At 40.2% G+C, this 25,000-nt stretch overlaps 1 protein-coding gene across 1 annotated transcript; it reads right to left on the bottom strand.

Moving 5' to 3' along the window:
- Positions 1 to 445: 445 nt before the first annotated feature.
- PHAX (phosphorylated adaptor for RNA export) lies at positions 446 to 15,729 on the bottom strand. Its single transcript, XM_073344851.2, is given in 6 exon segments — positions 446 to 2,569; positions 6,349 to 6,432; positions 10,458 to 10,578; positions 13,140 to 13,756; positions 15,393 to 15,659; positions 15,661 to 15,729. Coding segments are annotated over 6 exon segments (1,428 nt in total). The 3' UTR covers positions 446 to 2,299.
- Between the last annotated feature and the right edge of the window lie 9,271 nt (positions 15,730 to 25,000).

Here is a 25,000-nt window from a genome sequence, read left to right as displayed (position 1 = left end):
GTTAAAGTGATTAACCCCGTTTTTGGTTCATTGCAGTGAGGGAACTTGTGCTCGGCGTCATCGCCATCGTGCCAAAGATACTGGTTCTCTTAAGTGACCTGGGCACAGTACTTCGTTTGTGCCGGCGCTGAGCCTCGCACCTCTAGGCTTGGCCAGTCATAGCCCCCCTCTGAGCTTGCTGCCTCACTTATGAAAGTAAAAAAATTGCTTGAGCCCTTGCACCTCTTTCATTACAAATTAAGCACCGCCTGAGCACAAATTGTTAGGTAATTAATATCAGCTTAAAGCCACACTAGGGAAGATAGCTCATCCCCATATTAATACCTAGCCCAGGTTAGTTTTTCAGCAGTAAAAAAAATTGCTCTCATGTTTTTACAGATGATCATATTGCTTTGTGCAGTTAATACCTGGAAAAACTTTTAAGAAAGTCACAAGAAGCACCAAAAAAATTTAAAGCTGTAATCTTTATTTTATTTTTTGCACTCTACAGCTGTAAACTGAGCCAAATATGGGAAACTTCACCTCTCTTCTCCTAGATAGATCTCACAAATGCAGTGTCGTTATGTTATTTGCTATAGGTCAGGCAAATGTGTTTCTAAGTGATTTTAAACTACTCCATTCATCTTTTTCCTACTTCACTATTATGGCTGGTAAAAGTTCATATAATTTTGGGTATGGTATACAGCCACTTAACTCACTTTTTGCTAACAGGGGCTCTATAAATTTAAACAGCAAAGTGTAGCAACAGAGGACACAAGTCCTGAGGATGCTAAATTTCTCATTCTTTTAAAAATTAAATAATTGAGAACAGCCATACCTTTTCAGTAGATACAAAACACACTTCCACAAGTCACTACTGTTGAAGGATGATCAAATTTATGGATACTCTTCCGAAAGATTTTTTTCCTAAGCTTCAGATATTTTGGAATGTGTTGAATTTAACCATTTTAAACAGAATTGCATATGGATGCTACTGTATATTGTTTTTCTATTGCTCTTGTATTCTCCTGAAAGTAATGGAAGTTTTAGATGGGCAAAAGTTACAGGATCAGGCTTTTTGTTTTGGAAACATTTTAGACTGAAAACTAATGTGTGTTCCATTCACAGAACACCCAACTCTAAGTAACATTAAGATGTCATATGTTAGTGCTGCATGAACAATCTAGCACACTCAAGTTCTTCTGCTATATTCCAAACAAAAAGAATGCTCAGCACTTATACCAAGTACCATCTTCAAAGTACTTTACCAACATTAACTAAGTTCCCCTCACAACTCCTTTGTGATCTTGGTAGGTATTATCCCCATTTTACAGATGGGAAAAAAATGAAACAGAAGGCAAGGTGACAGATGGGATTAGAACTCAAAATTCCTGACAGTCCTGTGCTCAAATCTCTCTACACATTCTCTGAATATTGTAAAGGTAAAAATCATGCAAAAATTTTAACCTAACACTTTTGTTTCCGCATGCATACAGAATGTGGAGCAGACAAATCCTTGAAGGAAATCTCAAATTAGCATCTGACCCATTCAGCAAAAAGATCAGTCATGATCAATAGACATTCAGAACAATGGTTTGAATGACTTATGTCCCAAATATTGCAAAACTGTATACAAAAAAGGTAGCCAGCTCAGTTCGTCGTCATAAGAAATGGGAGGGACCTGAGCCTTTTATAAAGTTACGCCTAATGTACTACCCACCATTGATTACTTTGAGAAAATAGGTTGTTACCTAAGTGAGTGAAGACCGCAGAGTAACCTAGTTGCTTTTGAGCAAACCCACCAGAGGTGGTTTTACAGGACTTTTAGTCCTATAAAAAATATTTCTCAGTACTTTGCCATATTAAAAATATAGGACTTTTAATATCAATATGTATTTTATATTATCAAAATGCTTTTTCCCACCCATTAGATTTAGAAGCAGCACCTGCTGGAGTATGACTTTTTAGCTTTGACAGATTAAATATGGTTTATTGTTTAAACACTAGCCCTGAGTTTATTCCCAAATTTGCCAACTAAGTGAAAATCATCGGCAACAGATTTTGCATGACAGAGAATTATCTAAAATATTTTAACATCTTCTGAAGGACACAATGACCAGACAGATAAAATAGGACAGGTAACGCCTCTACTATGCACTTATATTTAGCTAATTATATCAAGTTACCTCCAAAATACAAGTATTTCCAATCATATTTACTTGTGCAATTTCTGAAAACAAGTAGTCAGAGAAGTATAATATAAAAGGCTGATTTAATGGGTCAGAGATTTAGTTCTCCTACGTATCCAGTCCATTAATGACTAAAAGATCTCCAGATCATGAGCATTATCAATTTCAATGGCATCCTCCGGATCCAGCTTTGTTTCACCATGTCCTTCCTGTAAATCATCCAAAGAAGCCAGGGCCTCATTTGTGTCACTAGCAAAAGTTTCTCGAGATGCATCATCATACTCTTGAAGGTTGAGCCCTTTAATAGCTTGTTTCATCTTCTTTCCTAGAACCTGTATTCTCCTCTTTTTAGCAGCTTTTTTGTTTTCATACTCCTTCTGGTTTTCAACATAGAAGATTTCCTTGAAGAGGAAAATATTTATTTAATATGCTGATTATGCAAGTGTTTGCCTTATAACTGCTAAGGAAAAAAAACCAAGTGGAAAAGGCACTACATACATAGTCATGAATATTACTACCTTTATTAATCTTTAAAATAATAACTGCCACTAAGCCAGAAAGGGTTAAGCAACTAGCAGGCTAAGTGACCCAAATTCAACCTTGAAAGACATATTAGAAAAGTATATAAATGGTAATCGGGGCTATTCCTTATAAATACCTAACAAATCCATGTTAAATAGACTAGAGATTTGAAATGTAAACTTGTATTATTAGAGAATTGGAAGAAGAAAGTGATTGTAGTAGTCTATGGTTACCAATCTAGAGGTTAACAATGTAACCAAACCGCTCCTGTTACTATAGTCTATTGATTCAGAGATCAAAAAGGGGACATTTAGATGGAACTTGGGTGTAATAATATCATTGTCTATATTTCTTTTTGAAGTTTGTAGTAAACTGTCTATAAGTTTGCTTAATGGATAATTACCTTATGCTAATGAATGCAACTAGTTACCTGTAAATACATAGGAAATAGGAGGTTTTACTTAAAGCCACAATGTTTTACCCAAAGAATACCTGCTGTCAAGAGGCTGACAGAGAACTATGAAAAGAACTCATTATCTCAGAATGAGATTTTATCTGAGATAAAAGAACCTATTATCTCAGCTCTGCTTAAGCTTTGTCAGGGAGGTCTGAGTCACAAGACTAAGGTCTCCAATTCCAGTCAGTCACCTTGATATTGGACTATAACCTATGGAACTAATGCTTAAAGGACACTCTGCAGCTCTAAAGCTCACCATCTCTACTGTGAAACTGCACTTAGAACTCTATTCATATCTGCATGTATAATGATCTTTTAAACCAATACTCTCTTCTTTTTTAATAAATTTTAGTTTAGTTAATAAGAATTGGTTGTGAGTGTGTCTTTGGGTAAGATCTGAAATATTCATTGACCTGGTTGGCAATGTGTCCAATCCTTTGGGACCGGAAGAACCTTTTATATAATGAACAAGATTTTCAGTAATCCTCATCATATTTGACTTGGCTGTCTGGGTGGGAGTCCAAGGCTGGGTTGCTTTAAGGGAGCTGTATTTCTGGCTTCTGTGTAACCAGTAAGGTGTTGTAGAAGTTGTTCTGTTGCTGGCTTAGTGAATCTAAGTATTAGAATAACCACCAGTTTGGGGGATCATCTGCCCTGTTCTTTGCAGTTTGCCCTGATTAAGCAACCTCAGTGACCCTCCTTAAGATTCTGATTACAAAGACAAAAACAGAAAGAGAATAAATAAATTTTTTGAAAAATATTTGACAGCTGCCCATCGTTTTCAAATTGCCATATAACTGTGCGCCAAAATATATGTGTTTTATTTTAAAGTCACTAATTCATATGGGTTGAAAAATAACCTTGAAAATATGAACTAAATGTTAGCTACTGCAAGACTGTCTGCATGAATCTGCAGAAAGGGTGAAACAGCAGCTTTAAATAGAAGTGAACTGCTCCAGTTATTTCAAACAGGGTGTTAACACAGAAACCTAAATAGGACAGTTTAAAACATCAAGACTATTAATTATTTCACTGGTGATCAAACTTTATAGAAAATGAGACAGAGAGAGAGCCAGCAGAGCCTAGGGCTCAGTTGTAGAGGCTAGAGTGGTAGGCTGGAACTGGCATGAGAAGACTGGAGGGGGAGAAGGGTGTAAACTGGGACCAGTTACACGTAAAGACTGACATTAGATCTGGGATGAGACCCGGGAAAGAGTGTGGGATGGGGTGAGGGAATACGATCCAAGACTGGCATGAAGACAGGTTGGAGGAGACAGGAGCAAATGGGGTCAGGTTTTGTGGCGGAGGAGGAGTTGAAGGATTGTGACCACTAGAGAACAGAACACTTCCCTATAGAATCTGGAATGGAACCCTTTATTGTTCTGCTGTCAATAAATATTTGTGAAGCCTAATGGCCAAAATATATGTTTTGTTCTTTTCTAGTACTGGTCCAGATAGGATGACAATCTACTACTGTTACCATTTATTTTGTTAGGTCATATTGCAGAGGTCTGTGGATTTTAAAGTTCTGACACTCCTGATGAGTTGGTGTCAATATACTGCACGATAAATTTGGGGGTTTTTTTAGTTTGCTTTTTTTTTAAACCTAGGAAATTGCACACAAAATTACATAAGAACATAATTAAGTTTGTAAAGTCACGCACTTGAAAGATAGCTACTAAGGTCACTTGTGTGACTATTTCTGGGGCTCTTCTAGATATGCGTCCTAATATACTCTTTGATTACATGATTATATACTATTTTTATCACAATACCCTTGCCTCATTCAGTGCATTGGATGGAGCATGCTCTGAGGAGGAATCAGGGTTGTGCAGTGAAGGAAGCTGTTGCCTGTAGTATCCCTGCTGCACTTGTTGCAGTTGGAAGGGGTGTAGAAAAAGAGGCAGGGAACTGCAGGAAGACAAAGGATGGTCTCAAGGTTAAGGCAGTTGACTGCTGCTCTGCAGAACTGGATTCCATCCCTGCCTCTACCACAGAGTTCCTGTGTAACGGGCAAATCACTTAAACCAAAGCTTTCATAGGTGGTCACTTATGTGTTCCTCTCAAGTCAGGAACGCAGAAAATGAGCCTAGGTCTGATTTGCAGGTATGCTGAAGACTCACAGATGCAAGTGAAGTCACTGGGAGCTGTGTTTTGAACATAGGAAGTGCTATACAATGCTAAGAACTCCAAAAAATCAAGTCCTAGGTGTCTCAAAATTGGACACCCAAAATTAGTGGATTCTTTTGACCGTATTCTTTCTGCCTCAGCTCTCCATCAGTTAAATGGGACTAATATCCCCCCTCATCTGAGGAGGTGTTTGAAAATAATATTTGAAAAGCACTCAATGCTACAGTGATGAGGCCATAAAAAAAACTCCATAAGGAAATTAACAATTGTCTTAAAGTAGGATTCGAACAATGTGTAGTAAATAAGCCATGTGGCCACGCACTGAACAATGAGGAGAAAACTAAATACTGAACCGCTGTTCATTAAATGAGTACTGTCCATTCTGTGCACTAAGTGAGGCTGGAGTTCTGTGGAAAAAAATAGTATGTGATTGTATAATTAAAGGCTGTGTTATAAGTAGGGCCATATCAAAATCTTGGCCATGAAAAGACATCATGGACCATGAAATCTGGTCTCCCCATGACATGTAGTGTTTTGTGTACTTTTACCTTATACTATACAGATTTCATGGGGGAGACCAGCATTTCTCAAACTGGGGATCCTAAACCAAATGAGGGTTGCAGGGGTGGGGTGGTCTACAAGGCTGTTGTAGGTGGGGGTCATGGTATTGCTACCCTTCTGTGCTGCTGCTGGCGGCAACAGCACTGCCTTCAGAGCTGGCCACTTACAAATGTAACAGTAGTACAGTACAGTATTTTGGTACATATACTGTATGAAAATATCTGCAAAACTTGCTATTTATGCCATGACCAACCAGCAAAAAGTGTGCGATTTCTCTGCAATTTAAATAGACCCATAGTCATTACACATATACACTGTAAGCAGCTGAATTAAGGAGACTGACATTCACTAACTTTTGAGGCCTTGACTTTGCACCCTTAATACACAATGAAAGTTTTCATGTTAGTTTAACCCTCCTCCCTTTAAAAAAAGCACTCTAAAAATGATTAGTTCTTCAAAAAAGGATTTCATGTACTTTAGTCATTATGATTTAAAATCTAACATGTTTACCTTGATTTGCTCTCCAGTAATGCTGGGTGTATTCTTCAGCAGATTTAAATAAACTCCTCCTGGCGTTCTTCTTCTACTACCATTCTGCATAAGGGAAAAATAAATTATTCATAACGAAAAGTCTAAAACAGATTCAAAATAATTGTCATTTAAGAAATCTAAAATTTCCCTTAATTTTTTATTGGAGCAACTCTTTTCTTTACAAAATATAAATAATAAAAATACTATTTTGGTAGTGCCTAGGAGCCCCAGTTAAGTACTATGACCGCACGTGCTAGGTGCTGTACTGAGGTAGCATCCAGAGACCCAGGCCCAACTGTGCTAGGTGCTGCACAAGCATATTACAAAGACAGTTCCAACCCTGAAGAGTTTCTTTTTTGAGCTTCATCTATCAAAAGTGGCCAAAGGACCTATTGGACACTGTATAATTGGACAGGTGAGTTATGAGATTTTTTTTTAAAACTTCATTTAAAGCTTTAAGCACCAGTCAAGAGGCAAGAATTGGTGTATCAGATCACACCAGCTGTCAATTCACCTATTCAGGTATTATGATGATTATTATTAATTTGTATTACCATAGCACCTAGCAGTTGCAATCATGAACCAGACCCCAATATGCTTGGTGCTGTACAAACACAGGGGAGAAAAAAGAATTCCTTCCCCAATGAGCTTGCAATCGAAATATAAGATGCAAGACAATTGATGCATACAGACAGGGGAATACAAGGAAACAACAAAATACTATTTAGAAGCATGATAGGCAGTGGTCCCAGTACACCTGCAACTTAACCATTGCCAAATTTTTTGTAGGCCTCAGAGCAAAGGAGAGTTTTAAGGTGGATAATGAGTTAGTTTTGCAGATCTTTACGGGGAGCTTCTCCCAAGAGTGAGGGGCAGCATGGGAGAAAGCATGAAGATGCCTGTTTGAAAATTTAACAAGTGGGTAATGGAGGATGGTATCCTGGGCCGATTGGAGGTAGGGAGTTGACTTTTCAATAATGAATGAGAGATGGTCCATAGTGTGGTAATCATATTTCATGGATGGGCGTTAAGAGTCAAACTACTCATATAAGTCTGTGAGGTGGAGGGGAGGAAGCAGCAGGCAGTTGATCATTTATATGATCATTATTTTTTTATATATATATATATATATATAATCATTTAACTCATAGGATTCTAAGTTCTGTCATAACTACTTATATTTTTCAAAGACCATAACAGTCTAAGAAAGTAGATGTTCAGATCCTTTCAATGGTTTTCTGTAATGGGAATGTGAGCAGTTACTTCAGCACATTACTTTCTAAAATCTCACTTATCAGGTTCTGTAGTGTCCTTTTATTTAGCAACTCAAATGCTTAATTTTAGCAAAGTCAGCATTTTTGTCTCAAGAGGTATGATAGATGTTAAAAACACTTCTGAAACCTTCCTCCCTAAACAGTAGTTCCATGTTCCAGTTAAGTTCAGTGGTTGAGGTAACATCAACAGCGGCATGTTGCAATGGTGTCATACTAGAGCATGAATGGAGCTGAACGTTGAGACCTGATATAGTGCTAACAATAACAAAATTTACTCTTTCCTTTATACTGTTTAAACACCTAAACACTACATCATTAAAGAGGCCAATTTTTTCAAATAAATAAAGAACAGGAACAACCCAAATATCAATACTAATACTAAAATTTGTTCTAGTGCATTTACCTTTAATCATTTTAAGAAAAATAACTGGAGACAATATACACTTATCACTCTGACTGTGCATACAACCCTAACACAGAAACTAGCAGCAACTACGAGATGTTCTTTAGGTGTTGTCAAAAATACTTCTGTGGCATGTGCACAAAAGAATTTATTGTCAGACGAGTACGAGGAGTAAGTACCGTTAGAAGTTACATTCTTTCTTTTCAATTGAGCTGGCAAATGCTTTAATCCTTTAAGGTAGCATTTCTTCTTAAGACGAGATCATGAACTGGAATGTTTAGATACAAATAGGTTACGTCTCATTATCAAGAGTGGTTGCCAGAAATATATGATTAAATATATTATGCTCTTCCCAAAGCTCCGTTGTTTTACAAACTTTGATAACCCACAGCCAAGAAGAAAGCCTATACTTAGCAGGGTCTGTTCCCAACAAATCAGTCATCTGTAACTCCTCTCATCACAGGCATGCAAACAAGCTGTAAGTCTGTAGCTGCTATGGTACTGTAAAGTGAAATTTACAAGTTTCCTTCCCTTTACTACGAAAACTTAGGCAGCAAAGCAGGGAAGAATTACTGAAACTACATTCAGAAATTTGTACTTGGGAGTAAGCCTAAGCCATATGTTGAACCTGTCAACTTGTCATCTAGTGGTATGCGGATTAAACTTTTATGTAGGATAGTGCTATCCAACTCCCAACCTGCTTAATGTATTTCGTGGCCTATGTGGTAGACTCAGATACTATAGAATCTAATACTCCTGGGGGAAGTCTGCATCACTGCACACACAAAGAATTCATGTCCAGTGCAGAATTCTCCCCTGCAGAAAATACATTCTGCCCAAGAAGTGCTGCAGTTCTGCCTTTTGCCCACCAGAGGCTGCTGTGGTGCCAGAACAGCAGCTGAATGGCAATAACATCTAGCAGCCACCTGCTTTAATCACAGCAGCCTGCCTATGGAGCCAAGTTAGGAGGCAGAGTGGGGTGCTGCAGGGATCACAGACTAGGGTTCAGAAGGGCTAGCTGGAAGGGACAGAATGGGATGCAGGCTCAGGAGCTAGTGGGGTGACAGCATTGAACCAGAGGCTGAGTGGGGGTGGGGCTCCAGAGCCACATGAGGTGCAGGGACACATGGGGACAAGGGCAAATGTGCCTGGCTGAATAGGAGAGGCTCAATGTCAGCCAGGGTCTACATGGGGGATGCTCCCAAACTCCCTAACAAGCCCTCCTCCCCCAAAAAGAAACTGTTCTGTACTACTCTCACCCACACCCAACAACCTTCCAGGTTCACTCTCAGACTCCTTTCCTCTCCCTCAGCTCCTTCATTACTCTCGACTCCCCCAAGCCTTTGCACTGAGGGGTGCGGGGAACACATTTCTGTATTGTAGTTTAAATTAATTACTCAAGGTTCTGTTTTAATATGCTTATAAGGAATCTGTCAAAAACACATTTCCTCATTTTTTTTTGGTCTGTATTGTTAGACATACTTGCTGATAGGTATTTTGCAATAAATTACCAAAATAATTGAAACTGATATGATTATATTGTGTTATTTTGACAAATAAAATATGCCGATTTTTGCAGAATTTTAAATTATTGTGTGCAGAATTTTTAATTTTTTTTTTTTAGCAGAAACCGCCCCCCCGGAGTAATCTAAAGCTTTCATTATAAAAATAAAAAGTTACTTAGTCCTCGTGTTTATGAGGACAACATCCCAGTATTGTCTTCCTGAGTCTGCTGACTGCCTGAAACAATTGCTAAGAGATGTGAACTCTCATCTCCATTTATTTCAATGCAGTGTTTACGCTAAAGCCTGATTACACTTCATATGTTGGCTCTTAAGGATTAGATTTTTATCTGTAAATGATGGAAATGTCAATTTCATCTTACACGCACAAACCCACAAAAAATATTTCCATTCATAACTGAAATTTAGATGGGCAAAGAAAGAAAAATGTTCCTTGAGAACTTAGTAGTTTGATTTAAGGATATTTACTTTGTACACTTTGAAATGTGATGTTGACAATTTGAAATGTGATGACAATTTTAACTGTTCTAAAGCTAATTTTTTTAACTCAATGTCTAAATCATTATTGTCTGACATCCTCCCCCTCCGCCCCCGTGGTCTAACACCCCCATAATTTCCCACAACTGCAAAAATTTACATTGAAAGAAAAAAAAAGCACCTAAAAATAAATAGTCAAAATTATAACAAAAACTGCTATTTGGCCAAGTCTACTTATATGTAAGCATGATCTATTTAAATGTTTACTTGTTGACTGTTTTCATGGATCAAATGGAAAAGGGATGGGAAAGAAGGCTATGGTGAGGACTGAGTTTGAATCTGAGAAAATTTTTGAAAGCACTGCAATAGTATTTAGTATGAAGATAGATTGCAAAGAACCTTTTTTCTTACCATTATGAAGAGTCCACCATTTTGTTCCACTTCAGCTGTTTCCATAAGCAGTTCAATAGCTTTCTTATTTCCAATTATTTTCACTATTCGGGCTATCAAATCTTTCTTTGGTTCTCGAAGCCTAAAAAAAGCAATCCCCCCCAAGTCAATGAGATTTCTTACATGAGTAAAATTAAGCATATGACTTAAATGGGGCAACTCAAATGAGTAATGTTATGAATGCTACTGTTTGTAGGAGATAAGCTTTAGTTAACTAGAATTCATTTTACTGTACTATAATTTTTCAAAATTCAGAGGAACAGAAGATATTTAGTAAGAACAGGCAATGGCAATAATTAGTGTACATTTTTGTATACAAATGTTATTGTCTGTATCAGTTTTGGTTTTTGTTACTTTCCACAATGGTAAGTTTATGCAAACTATCTACTATTACACACTAAAACGTTAAAAGAATGTTGTTAAGTTTGCAAAGTCAAACCCTCAAAAGTTAGGAAATGCCAGAATTAAGACTGTCTCAGCAATTTTGTATGCATAATACAAATAATTTTGTATGATAATTACATAATCACATACTATTTTCGCCCCCACAGGACACCTGCCTCATTCAGTGCATAGGATTGACAGTGCTCACTAAGGGAAAAATAGTATGTTGTCATGCAATTAAAGACTGTATTATGATGCATACATAGAATGGGGCCTGAAATAAAGTTGCACAAGAACCCTGGTATTGGCATCGACACTATTTTCTGAGTGCATGAATTTACAAATTTAATATTCTTCTAACAGTTTGTGTAATTGCCTAGGTTTTAAAAAAGGCAAACTGAAAAAACCCTGAAATTCAATATATGGCATAATATTGACACCCACAATGCTCATCAGCAGTGTCAAAACCTTTAGATCCACAGCACAGACCTCTGCCACTTGAGCTAAGGGAGTATCAGAGCAGTAGTAGGTTGTCCCCTATGCTTTATCCCTTCTACTCCATCCCTTTTGACCTGTCCCTGTCCCAATCCTGTCTTTTCCCCATCCCTTGGGCCTCATCACAGTTCCATTTTCTTCACTAGCCAGTTCCAGTCTTTACTCATCAGGTTTCTTATCCCAGTCTGAGTTCCCTCCTCTTTGCTGCCTCATTTCCCCACAACTGGTCCTCAGTCCCAGTCTCCCCATACCATTATCTCTGGCTCCCAATCTCATTACCCAGCCAGTCCTCGCTCACCTCCAGGCTCAGTTGCATTCAAATCGGGTGTCTTCCTCCTCCATGCTGCCTGGGACCAGCAGGGATGAATCTTTAAGAGCACAGGAGAGACAGGCTCCCAACTCAAATGCTGGACCTGGCATAGGCACAGCTCAGAGAAGCCCAGAGTGGCAATTGCAGGGAAAGTCCTGCTCATTCCTGGGCTGGAGCATGCCCAGCGCAGACAGGATCTTTGAGGGCATTTAGCTACTAAAATTAAATCTCTACTGAGCATTTGTGAACTGCAATTTTTTGAAGAGCTGTAACTTAGCCAAATTTGGGCAGGTTTTCCCAAGGATGGCAAAAGACACGTCTGAAACAAATGATGCTCCCCATGGCAAATTTAAAGTACCTGCTCTGAAGCATATGTGGGTGAAGGCACTAGAGCTATTTAATTAAAAGGTTTCCACAATTTTTCAACATGAGCAAAATGTATTTTTTCCCCTGTTACGAATTACACCTTGTAGGACACGCACACAAGTGCTGCGAATTACACCTGATAGGACACGCACACAAGTGCTACGAATTACACCTGGTAGGACACGCACAGTTCGAATCTAGGCTGAGACACAGAAACAAAGTCCACAACTGCAGAGTTTCCAAAAGACACTAAGTTTATTACGCTCGAGCGTGGTGCCCCCCTGCTAGCCAGGAGGGGACACTGAATGCAGATTATACAAAGGTTATATACCTTTTAGCAAAGCATGTTGCCCTCGTGCATCGGAAACCTTAGCCAATAAACAAACCCTTGTCTTATCTACCACTTATCCCTGCTTGGTGCATTCCTCGTGCTATACCAGTATGTTAATTACACAGCATGGTCCTAAAGCCATGCATCAGTAACTTTTATTATCAGGATGGGAGGCCTCACATCAAGGCCAAGAGACAGGGAGTTAGAGACTGACAAAAACCAGATACTGGGAGTCAAGGCAGGCTGGAGACAAGGAGGAGGATTTTCACAGGGATTCAATATCTAAAGATTACTCCTCCTGGTGTATGATGTGCTGGCATTTAAACAATGGTGGGCCCCAAACCAAAATGGAGTCACATGTGCTAACTTTTCCTTAACACCCCTAGCCTCATTCTGAGAAATGGCTGAACACTTTTGGCTGACGTTTAAAAAAAAAAATTTCAGCCTCAGGTTGACACCTTGCGTGGAAAATTCAAGTTGAAATGTTTATGAAGTTGACAAACTTTAACCAACCGAAAACAGGGTCTCATAATGGGAAGAGTTGGGCAACCTTAATAAAAAGTGGTGCTACCAGCCCCACCAATAATACTGCATTAAGGTTTCAGGATTCTGGGAACCTGAACAAGCCATTCAACCCCCTATCTTGTAGTTTAACATGGCCACCTAAAACAGTCAAGCATTCAACAAGAACACAGTCTTATTCTTCCCTTCAGTAACTTTTACATAACCTAATGGACGAAGGAACATAAGATCTCACCGATAAGAAATTTCCTCTGCCACTTTTTCCTCAGAATCTTCTTCAGTAATCTCGTACATCCCTTTATAATTCATTTCTAGTCTTTCACCCAGTCTGTCCTTGACAGGCCGTTTCCGTTTGAGAAGTCCTTGTCCATTTTCTTCCTCCTTTGACACTGTTTTTTTGTCATCCTGCATATATTCATCTAGCTCTTTGTCTAATATCTCTACATCTTGGTCAGTTTCTTTCATCAGCTTTTTAGCCAATAAATAATTGTAAGTCTCAGACTGCCTACTCTTGTCAATATTACCCTCCATTCCTAAAATTCCAAGTTCAGTGGCCACTGCATCTTGATTTTGTTCCTGAAGCACTGCACCCCAAATATTGTTGATCTTCTTACCCCCTACGACAGTTTGCTTCTGGTGACTCTGGCCAAACTGAAAAGGCTCTGGTTTAGCAGGAGGGAGGTTAAAACATTTTTGTCGTTTCCGTTTCCACATAGAAGCATCATCATCAGAATCAGAGAAGCTCTCATCACTTGAGTCCACACCATTGGCTGTTCGATAAGGAACGCTTGGTGCACAGGATGAAATGGAGGTCTGGAAAGGTTTGGTGGAACAGTTGCCATCATGTGGTTTCTGAAATGGCAAAGTCATTTTGTATTAATTCAATTAGCTTTCCTTTTAAAAATACTACCTTGACGATTTGATTACAATTAGATTCAATAATAGACTAATTTATTCTGATTCATATGTGTGAATAATTTTAAAACTAGACTAGCTATACTCTACTTTTAACTAGAACTTTCATCCGAGAACTTCAGAGCACCCTACTGACACCAAGTCTCATTCAGAATACCCACTGATGATTCTCCATTTCAGATGGGTAAACTGAGACATCTTCAAGGTTACACGAGGTATCTGTAAAGAATAGATAATATAACCCAGTTCTTGTTCCTAGTCACAGGCACATCACAAGACATACTGCTGCCACCATTGTAAAATTAGCATCCTTTACAGATAATTCCAGTTCTTTCAAAAATGATCAAAACAAGAGCTCCTAAAAAACAAGATAATCTTTAAAATAATATTTTGTCCCTCCATATTTAGATGAATATATTCCTCTCTTTAACCCACACACTCTTTCAGTAACATTCCTCCATTATTTTCTGGCAAAAAGCAACAGAAGTAGAGATTCTTTAGCTTGTCTTACCACTGTATAAAATACATAACTGCTTTGAATTAAAGGGCTATTTGATAGCACAAGATTTTGGAAAAAACATGGTGAGCATAGCCGTAAGCATTAAAAATGCATCTGTAGTTTACATGCTCCTTTCCTGGTGCACATCTCAAGACAAAACTACATATATCTGTACCAAGAGAGAATAAAAATCCTTATTATATCTTCAATTTAGTACACTCTGTTATCCTATTCAGTTCTTTTCTGCACTTCTACCACCATATATTTCTCATATGATCTGATAATATACACATGAAAATCAGTATTTACTAAAAAAAGTTTGAAAGCTAATTAAGTGCAGTCTCTCTTCAGCAGGTAAAGGCTTAAACACAAAAAAGAGACATAGCTTAAATTCAGAAAGAAGTAACTGCTGTCATGACATGTCCTTTCCAAACATTTTCGGTTGCTGTTCTGTTTCTGAAACCATAAGAGACAATACAGCAGAGCCAACCATTAAAAGCCAACAACACGTGCGCTGGCAAACGGGGGTAGAGGAAAAGCAGCAATTAGACAAACGGGTGGGGGTTACTCATGTTTCACGGGACGACAGTACCTATCTGATAAGAAAAACACTAACTAGGCTCATACAATATCTCTTCCGAAGAGAAACACCCAGCAATTCCTAACAACAAATCCCACTGCTCGCCTCCCACCCTCCTCCCCCCAAAGGACAGCAACAGCAGGTCCCTCCCGGCCAGGGACACAGGCTCACTGTGCCACACACCAGGACCGCACTAGAAATATGCCCGGGGGGGGGGGGTAGCGGTTTGTCAATGGGGCTGCTCCCAGCCCACCTCTCCCGGCCCCATCCCGGCAGCATCTCAGCACCGCCCCGGCAGGGGAGGGGCCGGGCACGGGGCATTTCCTCGGGGCGGCGCGTTCCCTCGGGCTCCCCCAGCACCGCGCGGGTGTCTCCCGCCCTGAGGCCCGCCCCGGCCGCCAAGCAGCAGCAGCGGCGGGAAGCCGGGGCTGGGTCAGGAGCCCCGGCGGGGTCCCTGCCAGGGGGACGGCCGAGCCCCCGGGGCCTCCCCTCACCTGCGCGGGGCCCCTGGCCGAGACGCCGGCCGGCATGTCGGAGTCCGAGTCCGAGATCTCCCCGTCCTCCGCATCCTGCTCCATCCGCCGCGCCTCCAGCGCCATCTTCCCCGAGACCGCGAACGCACCACTGCGCTCAGGGGGCGGGGCAGGGGCCAGGGACCGCCCGCGCTTCCGCTCGCAGGGGAGAAGGGGAAGCAAATGGCGCCGCCTACTGGAAACTTCGCTCAGGCAGGGAGCAGACGCAGCGCCTACGTGCCCCAACGTGGCTTGCGCTCCGCGGGCGGGCGGGCCGCAGGGCATGCCGGGATCTGTAGTCTTTGCCGGAAATCCCCATGGAAGGCCTGTGTGGGACTGTTCCAAGGGCAAAAGAAGCCCTAAAGGCACGTTGTCCTGACGTCATCTTACCACATTCTACGACATCAGCCACTACGTCAGGTCCCTGCATGGGCAACATCATCCCGCTGCTTTGCTAGAGCATGTCACCCTGTCACCACTGTTATGGGAGGTTGATAGAAAAGATCTCTGTGCACATACCATGTGGTAGCACATCAGCAAGATGTCACCAGATTGTCACTTCCTGGTGGCATAGTGTTGCCACCTTATCTCAACAGGTTTCAGAGTAGCAGCCGTGTTAGTCTGTATTCACAAAAAGAAAAGGAGTACTTGTGGCACCTTAGAGACTAACCAATTTATTTGCGCATAAGCTTTCGTGAACTACAGCTCACTTCATCGGATTCATCTTTATGCATCCCATGAAGTGAGCTGTAGCTCACAAAAGCTTATGCTCAAATAAATTGGTTAGTCTCTAAGGTGCCACAAGTACTCCTTTTCTTATCTCAACAGATAGCCATTCTGTATGATTGTGTTGCTATCTTTTGTCACTCTTCAGGGCCAATTACAGTCCCTGTTTTTACTTATATAATTATAAGAACAGAACATAAGAACAGCCATACTGGGTCAGACCAAAGGTCCATCAAGCCCAGTATCCTGTCCTCTGACAGTGGCCACTGGCTGGTGCCCCAAAGGGATGAACAGACAGGTTATCATCAAGTGATGATTATATTGTGCAGTTCTATAACACCTTCCTTCCCAGGACTGTAATGGACCTTACAAATGTTAACGAAACTTTAGAACACTGCTATTAGATAGTTATACATGATTATTCCAATTTTACAGAGTAAGTTACTGAGGGCCTCCGTGCAAGTATGGCCTAGCCCACTGTTACACACAGCCAGGATAAAATGTGACTCATTATATACCCCAGTTTCCAAGGTTAATTCACAGTAAAACAGTGTAACAGGATGTCTATACTGTAGCCTGATCTATGGATTGTGTATTAATTATATTGATTACTTAAGAATTCCTAGTTATCATTCTGAAGTTTGACAAGTTCTTGTCCCAAGATCAGGCCCAGTGTTATTAAACTTACTGTTCAGTTGGAAATCACAATGTGCACAGCTGCAACAGATTTAGGAACCCTTCTGTATTTATAATAGTTTATTAATACATTTAGCAAAGTCACAAAAATTCTGACCCCGCAAGGTAAAGAGAGAAAATAAAGAATGCACATCTGAACAGCCATATATTCACTATGCCTTGCAGAAAAACTTGAAATATTAACCATTATCTTCCTCATCACCTTCCTCATCATCACCAGTGGCCAACATCCTGGCACCTCCCAAGGGGTACATCACTCTCTCCTCTTGTACGCAGGCTGGGATACAACTTTTATAATATGTTATGCTGACACCACTATGCCAATGCATATTCAGTAGAGGTTTCTTCCCTCTTCTTTATCTGTATTTCCTCACCCTACTAATGTTGAGGTGCCCTTCTTCTATAGGTTAGTATATTAATAAACTCAATTTATCATTATATCTGTCACTTTGTTGCCATGGTACTCTTGTGGTCAGACATCTGCAGAGGATCCTATCCTAAAATATCCAAAAACTGGTGTTTGTTCATATTCTTGTGGTTGCCTGGTGTTGTTCTGTACAAACTTCCCCCTTAAACACTCTATTCCCAGTTCCCCAAAACTTAGGGATGACAACTGGGCCATTTATGTGTCCGAAAGTTCATAGACCTCAAGCCTTATGCTTAGTGCTAAAGCCAATGTCTTACAGGATACAGGCCTGTAGGTTCCTTGTGTTACTGCCACAAATAAATACTAAAACTAGCTCTATGGACTGCAATACTTAAGGTCCAAATCCTGAAGTTTTAGTTCAGCTTTTACTTAGGTTCTGGTCCTGCAATAAGCTTCATGTGGGCAGAACCCTGTGTTCATGTGGTGCTCGTTGCAGAATAGGGGCCTTAGGCCCAGATCCACAAAGGTACTTAGATACCTAAACCACAGATTTATGTGCTTATGTCTCAGTTTTAGGCTTCACTGCGATTCACAAAACTTCCACTCCCTGTACGTGCCTAAACTCGCTTGGCTCCTAAATTTTCAAGGTAAACATTCCCTTGGTGCCTAAGATTCTGCCTCTGGGTATGCGCACTGTTCTATCTCCCTCCGAAACCCAGCACAATCCACAAACTGTGGGAAAATGGGCATTCCTCCCATATCTTCCCTGCAGGGCCTGATCTGACATGCATGCTCTGAGCACACCTCATGGATTTGGCCCTGTTCAAAGTCTAAGCAAGGAAAGGGTGCCAACCTTATAACTTTTAGCCCACTGGTTAGCGCACTTATTAGGGAGACCCACATTAGTTCTACTCTCTGCCTAAAGGTGAAGAAAGGATTTGAACAGTAGTCTCCCACACCTCTCAGAAGAGTGCTCCAACCACTAGAGGAATATTTTGATGTGTGGGTGTCTCTCAATGTCTCCTGTTTAAACTTTAGGGCAAGAGAGAGAATTTCATAAGAATGGCCATACTGGGCCAGACCAATACTCTAGCTATCCCAGTATCCTGTGTTCTGACAGTGGCCGGTGCCAGATGCTTCAGAGAAAAAGAACAGAACGGGGCAATTATTGCATGATCCATCCCCTATCATCCAGTTCCTGGCAGTCCCTAAGTTTCTGGCAGTCAGAGCCTTAGGCACACCCAGAGCATCCCTGACCATCTTGGGTAATAGCCATCGATGGACCTATCCTCCATTAACTTATCTAATTCTTATACTTCTCTAAGAAAGAAAGTATAAGAAAATCCTAATTGCCCTCTTATTGGCAATATCAGAAGAGTAGCCAAAGATGGGTGTTAAACTACCTGGTATTAACTATATACTATAGATCCTCCAAATCAGTTTTGATGCAGACTGCCAGGCTAGTATGGACAAGTTGTGTGCTGCTGCATATGCTATATCTGTTCCATGGGTAGATGATTTAAAGCCCCAAGTCTGTAAATCTAGCACATTTCACACTTAAATTCACTTCAAGATACATATACAGTAAACTTTTAACATAGTTATATTATATAGTTATAAGGAGCAGATGGAAAAATAGGGAAGATGGAAAAGGAAGACATTCAGAGGGTGCAGAGTAGCAGCCGTGTTAGTCTGTATCCGCAAAAAGAAAAGGAGTACTTTAAAAGGAGAAATTTATTTGAGCATAAATCCAATGAAGTGAGCTGTAGCTCACGACAGCTTATGCTCAAATAAATTTGTTAGTCACTAAGGTGCCACAAGTCCTCCTTTTCTTTATTCAGAGGGTGGAGTCTTTCAGTCCTCAGTGCTCAAATGTGAGACACAATAAGACTATCTTATGTACTTATTAAGTGTCCCTCTGCCCCATTACCACAGTATCTGAGTACTTCACAATCTTTAATATATTTATCTTCAATAGAGAAGTACTATTATCCTCATATGCAGATGAACTGAAGCACAGAGAGGTAAGTGACTTGCCTATGGTCACACAGGATATCTGTGCCAGATGAGGGACTTAAACCCAGGTCTTTTAACTCTTAGGCTAGTGTCCAAACCACTGGACAATCCCACCTCTGTCTTAGAAGCACTCCAAAGCCAAAATGCAAAGAAACCTTATAGACGCTGTGGATTTAAGGTCACTGTGAAATGTACAAATGAGGGCATATTTCTGAAAAGACAAGGTCTGGGCAAGATTTTCAAAATGCATTAGTAAAATCTCCTTTCAAAATTCTTCATGCTGGATCTGTCACACACTCTTTATGCACTAGGTTTAGAACTTCAGTGTTCAATATTGAGAGAAAACCCGTGTCTTTCTAGTGACAAACCTACATATAGCAGTGTACCTCTCTAGTGTCTTTTTATTGTCCCTTTGAGAGGTGTCAGAGTCAGAACTTCTGAACATGAACTCTCTGAAGTTTCAGAAGGGTCATCTGAGTTCATAATCTCTGTGAGGCTTCTTGTCAATTTCGAAAAAGATGCCTGGGATCCTTTTCTTTCTGGGGGTTCATTGTGTCAGGGAATGGTAGGCCACAGCAGTTATGGCCACAAAGCCCTCTTAATTAAGTGAATCAGGTACTGTTCTAAAAGCATGCCCTTGCCTGATCCACCTCTGGAGCTCCTGAAGTTCCAACTGCATCAGAAGCGGCATAACTTGCAGCCAACTGGAACCTGCTTGAACAAAGGTATTAAATTAACCTTAGGAATAAGGTTTGCATTAAGAGTTACAAGTACAGGGAGGCTGAATGACTCAAGGAGTTATGGGATACAGTGCTTTTTACCTCTGGGTCACCAGTTCAAACCCAGCCCAGATCTGTAGTGATTTAAACTTACTATCTAACCAGTCTTGTGGTGGCCAGTGTGAAAGGAGTTGATGGTATCATTCTAATACCAGCTGGCATCCTTCTTGGTAGTTTAGCAAAGTGGACAATGATTGAATAGCCATGGAGATGGAACTACTTTATAATCTATAGGTTTCAGAGTAACAGCCGTGTTAGTCTGTATTCGCAAAAAGAAAAGGAGGACTTGTGGCACCTTAGAGACTAACCAATTTATTAGAGCATAAGCTTTCGTGAGCTACAGCTCACTTCTTCAGATGCATATCGTGGAAACTGCAGCAGGCTTTATATATACACAGAGAATATGAAACAATACCTATTCCCACCCCACTGTCCTGCTGGTAATAGCTTATCTAAAGTGATTTCCAGCACAAATCCAGGTTTTCTCACCCTCCACCCCCCCACACAAATTCACTCTCCTGCTGGTGATAGCCCATCCAAAGTGATAACTCTTTACACAATGTGCATGACAATTAAGCTGGGCTATTTCCTGCATAAATCCAGGTTCTCACATCCCCCCCACCCCCATACACACACAAACTCACTCTCCTGCTGGTAATAGCTCATCCAAACTGACCACTCTTCAAGTTTAACTTGGATTTTAACTTGAAGAGTGGTCAGTTTGGATGAGCTATTACCAGCAGGAGAGTGAGTTTGTGTGTGTATGGGGGTGGGGGGGATGTGAGAACCTGGATTTATGCAGGAAATAGCCCAGCTTAATTGTCATGCACATTGTGTAAAGAGTTATCACTTTGGATGGGCTATCACCAGCAGGAGAGTGAATTTGTGTGGGGGGGTGGAGGGTGAGAAAACCTGGATTTGTGCTGGAAATCACTTTAGATAAGCTATTACCAGCAGGACAGTGGGGTGGGAATAGGTATTGTTTCATATTCTCTGTGTATATATAAAGCCTGCTGCAGTTTCCACGATATGCATCTGAAGAAGTGAGCTGTAGCTCACGAAAGCTTATGCTCTAATAAATTGGTTAGCCTCTAAGGTGCCACAAGTCCTCCTTTTCTTTTTATAATCTATAGAGACCTCCAGGTCAAAGTTGTGAGGGCACTCTGTCAGAAAGGGGTGAGGAAGCTTGAACTACTGTTTTGCGTGCTGTGCTTGTTGTGCGGATAGATAGAAGACTTCATCTCCTAGTGAGGAAAATTAGGTACCTTTCAGAATGATTGATTTTACTTTAAAGTGGTATTTATTAAAAATGTTCATATATTTCCCCTCAGAGTTAAATGGATCACCTCCTTTTTAACCCAAGTGCCTACAACATCCAAAAATATTCTTCAGATAAACCAGATAGAGCCCATTCCTGTAACCACTGAAGTCAACAGCACATTTTGATGTGGAACTGAATATGTAGCATTTTGTTTGTTTTTGGTAAGAGTGTTTTCTGGAATCATCAATAGAATGCACTTTGAATTTAGCTGCCTTTTAATAAAATGATTGATTACTTTTCCTTTGCAATTCTCTTTTATTGCATCCAGGCAGAATTTTTCATTGCATATGACCACTGTTATGGAATAATAAATAATAATAATACTTAGTTCTTGTATAGCACTTTTGTTTGGTAGATCTCAACACACTTTACAAAGGTGGTCAATGTCATTTGCATTTTACAGATGGGGAAACTGAGTGATGTAATAACTTACCCAAGGCCACCCAGCAGGCCAATAGTAGAACCAGAAACAGAGCACAGGTTTCCTGAGTCCCAGTCCAGTGCTCTGTCCACTAGGAATGAACTTCTCCTTTGATTAATATAACACATATACATTCCACTGGTTATCAAGCTAAGTCTATATATAGTAACATAACAACAAAAAGATATCCCTTTGTTTTGATTGTAGACTAAAATTCTGTTGTGGCTTTATTTTTTTTTTTAACCAGGTCTTTATATCTTTCTTTTCATCTCAGTAAGACTACTTTTAAATATTTTATTACACATATAATTCCAAAATACAATACATTTTAGACTCTGTAACTTTTTCTTGCAGAGGCCTAATAAATTAAAATTATCATTATTTTTATTAATACTACTACTAATAAATATATATAATATGTAATATATATTATAGTAGTATATATATAAATAAATATATTCCCTAATTAATACTATGATATATATATAATACTTGTTTACAGCTTTTAGATCCTGATCTTGCAAACACCTAGGCACATGCTTAACTTTAAACATGTGAGTAGTCCCATTGAGGTAAACAGGATTTATTCATATGCTTAAAGTTAAGCATGTGCCTAAGTGCTTGCAGGATCAGGGCTTTAGTGTGCACTTTAAATTATATTTTTTATTCACAACATGTTGAATTCCTGAAAATATATGGTAGTTATCTAGTGGCAACAGTAAGTCATCTAAATTCCCCTAAGCATTAAAATGTGAACTGCAATTTAAAGGGAGAAGATACAAGTATCACGAGTGCTATAACTGAAAGCAGTTAGACAAACAAACAACAACAAAATACCGGGTGTTTTCTTTGACAGACCCTGTTCACTCAAACACTTATGCATATGCTTTATTTTAAGCACGTGAATAGTGTCACATTGAAGAGGGTGAATTCAGAGGGAGTACTCATGCTCAAAATTAAGCATTTATGTATGCAGAATTAGTACCTTAGTCATTTCCCCCTGTTGTTTGTGCTAGTTTTTACAAAAGGGGGAAAGAGCATTTTTAAAAATAGGAAAATGCAATTGTAAAACCACAAACTTTGGCATGTGCGGTGCAAAATGGCAGGTGTAGTATCTGAAACCAGCTTTAACTTATTTTGTGAGATTTTAACTGAGTTCAGGCTGACAGTATTCCTTTAAGCAAGTAACATAAGAATATGTGCTTTTGTCCTCTATCACGCTTTTATGTTGTATAAACATGGTTGTAGTTTTAATGCTTTCAAGTCCTGTGTGTTTTGAGTGTTTTTTCTACATTATGAATATCAAGTCCTGACTTCTTTCTTTTTACTGGAGGACTTGACAACTTTGGTGGAGGACTTTGAGGATGAAAGCTAAATTATAGTTCTTCCTCTTGACCTGCCATTAGAAGTGGTGGGGATATTGGTCCTGATTCTTCACTGTTTTGTACCTTGTGTAGTCACTTTAACCCGTGCAAAGTCAGTCAAACTGAGTGTAAAATGAGAACAGGAATATTTTACACTTGTTTTGCATGGGTGTAAATGACTACACAAAGTGCAAGGCAGTGGGGAAATAGGGCCATAAGGATTCAGAGAATCTGGAATCAACCTGTGCAGTGAGGGTGAGGGCATAACAAGCAGTAACTGCAAAAGTATCAGAGAGTTACTCTTACAAACTTGCCCTCCACACATAGGTGCTAGAACTAGGGGTGCCTCTGGCTTGAGGTAGTAATAACAACCCAAATACATGGTTTCCGTCTTTAGCAACCCCACTATAAAAATTGTTCCAGCACCACTGCCCCTACACCTGACATCAAAGGGATCTAAAATGAGTTGATGTCACTCTTATGCTAGCTCTGGAGGCCCATAAAATAAACTCTGGCTGAAGACTGTGAGAGTCTAGTGGTAAGGCTGACAAAAAATGATGTTTACTTGTGAGTGGAGTGTTGACCAATGAGGCAGCTCTCAAAAATGGAGACAGCATCAAGGTGCCACAGAGCTAGAGAAGGTAGCCCCAAAAAGTCTGAGTCAGCCATGCTGTGGTTGCATGTAAAGCTGTGGAATTAGAACAAGAGTGGAGTTAGTTTCCGTATTTCCCTGGTTGGTGGGGCAAAGCTTGAAGGGAGATGTGGTGAGGCAGAAGCTCAGGGAGGAGCCTGGCCTTCTTCAGAGGTCTATATTTGGGCTTACAGGTTTAGTCCAACATTTTTAAAGGTGGATTCTGATTTTGAATCCTGCAGCTGCCACTGACTTCGCAGCACAGCTCCTATGAATATTAGCTTCAAGGTGTCTCCATTCAGACACATTAAAATGGAGGCACCCCAAAAATCAGTAGTTACTTCTGAACCTTTTTGCCATAGCCCTTCTAAAGAGATCCTTTGGAGGGGAAGCAGTGCTGTAAACTTGATGTTTTACTAAAAGTCCTTTCAAAGGATCATATACACCTTTGCTTGGGACTGTGAAAGACTGATGGTCTGGTAGCACTGCAAAAGGAGAAAGAAGCAATCTGACAAGTCATCAGTAGACAGCAACCCTTTCCCATTTGTATTAACTTGTTTCAAGGACTATATGCCAGGGAAACCAGGTATCAACAGATGGAGGGGAACTGACCAGAGATCTTCTAAATATTGCCAGAGAGCAGTAATCTTGTGTGCCAACAGAAACCACGGGAAACTAGGCCTGGGAGCTTTCAGCATGACAGTACTCCAGGACTCTGGCTGCCCTGTTCTTTTCTAGGATGGCATCTTTTCTTTGTGAAATATTTTGGAGTGGATCTCAATTTGCAGCCTTGGTATTGATGGATCACTGTGTTTTATCTCCTCTGAGCTATGGAATACAGTGCCAGGTTTCAGAGTAGCAGCAGTGTTAGTCTGTATCCACAAAAAGAAAAGGAGTACTTGTGGCACCTTAGAGACTAACCAATTTGTTTGAGCATAAGCTTTCGTAAGCTACAGCTCACTTCATCGGATGCATCCTGTGGAAAGTGTAGAAGATCTTTTTATATACACAAAGCATGAAAAAATACCTCCCCCCCACCCCACTCTTCTGCTGGTAATAGCTTATCTAAAGTGATCACTCTCCTTACAATGTGTATGATAATCAAGGTGGGCCATTTCCAGCACAAGCACTCCTGTTCTTTTTTGGGGAATATAGTGCAGCTCCAGAACTCAGGCTTTGGAGGGTTTTGCTGCCTCAGAGTTCTCAAATGCCTTCGTTTAAAATCCCTGCATGAGTTATTACAAAGCTGTCTGTTAGCCTCACTCTGAC

This window comes from Lepidochelys kempii, chromosome 5 (assembly GCF_965140285.1).
Source record: "Lepidochelys kempii isolate rLepKem1 chromosome 5, rLepKem1.hap1, whole genome shotgun sequence".
Lineage (NCBI taxonomy): Eukaryota > Metazoa > Chordata > Testudines > Cheloniidae > Lepidochelys > Lepidochelys kempii.
The sequence above is the reverse complement of the archived record's forward strand: the minus strand, read 5'-3'. Positions and strand labels throughout refer to the sequence as shown.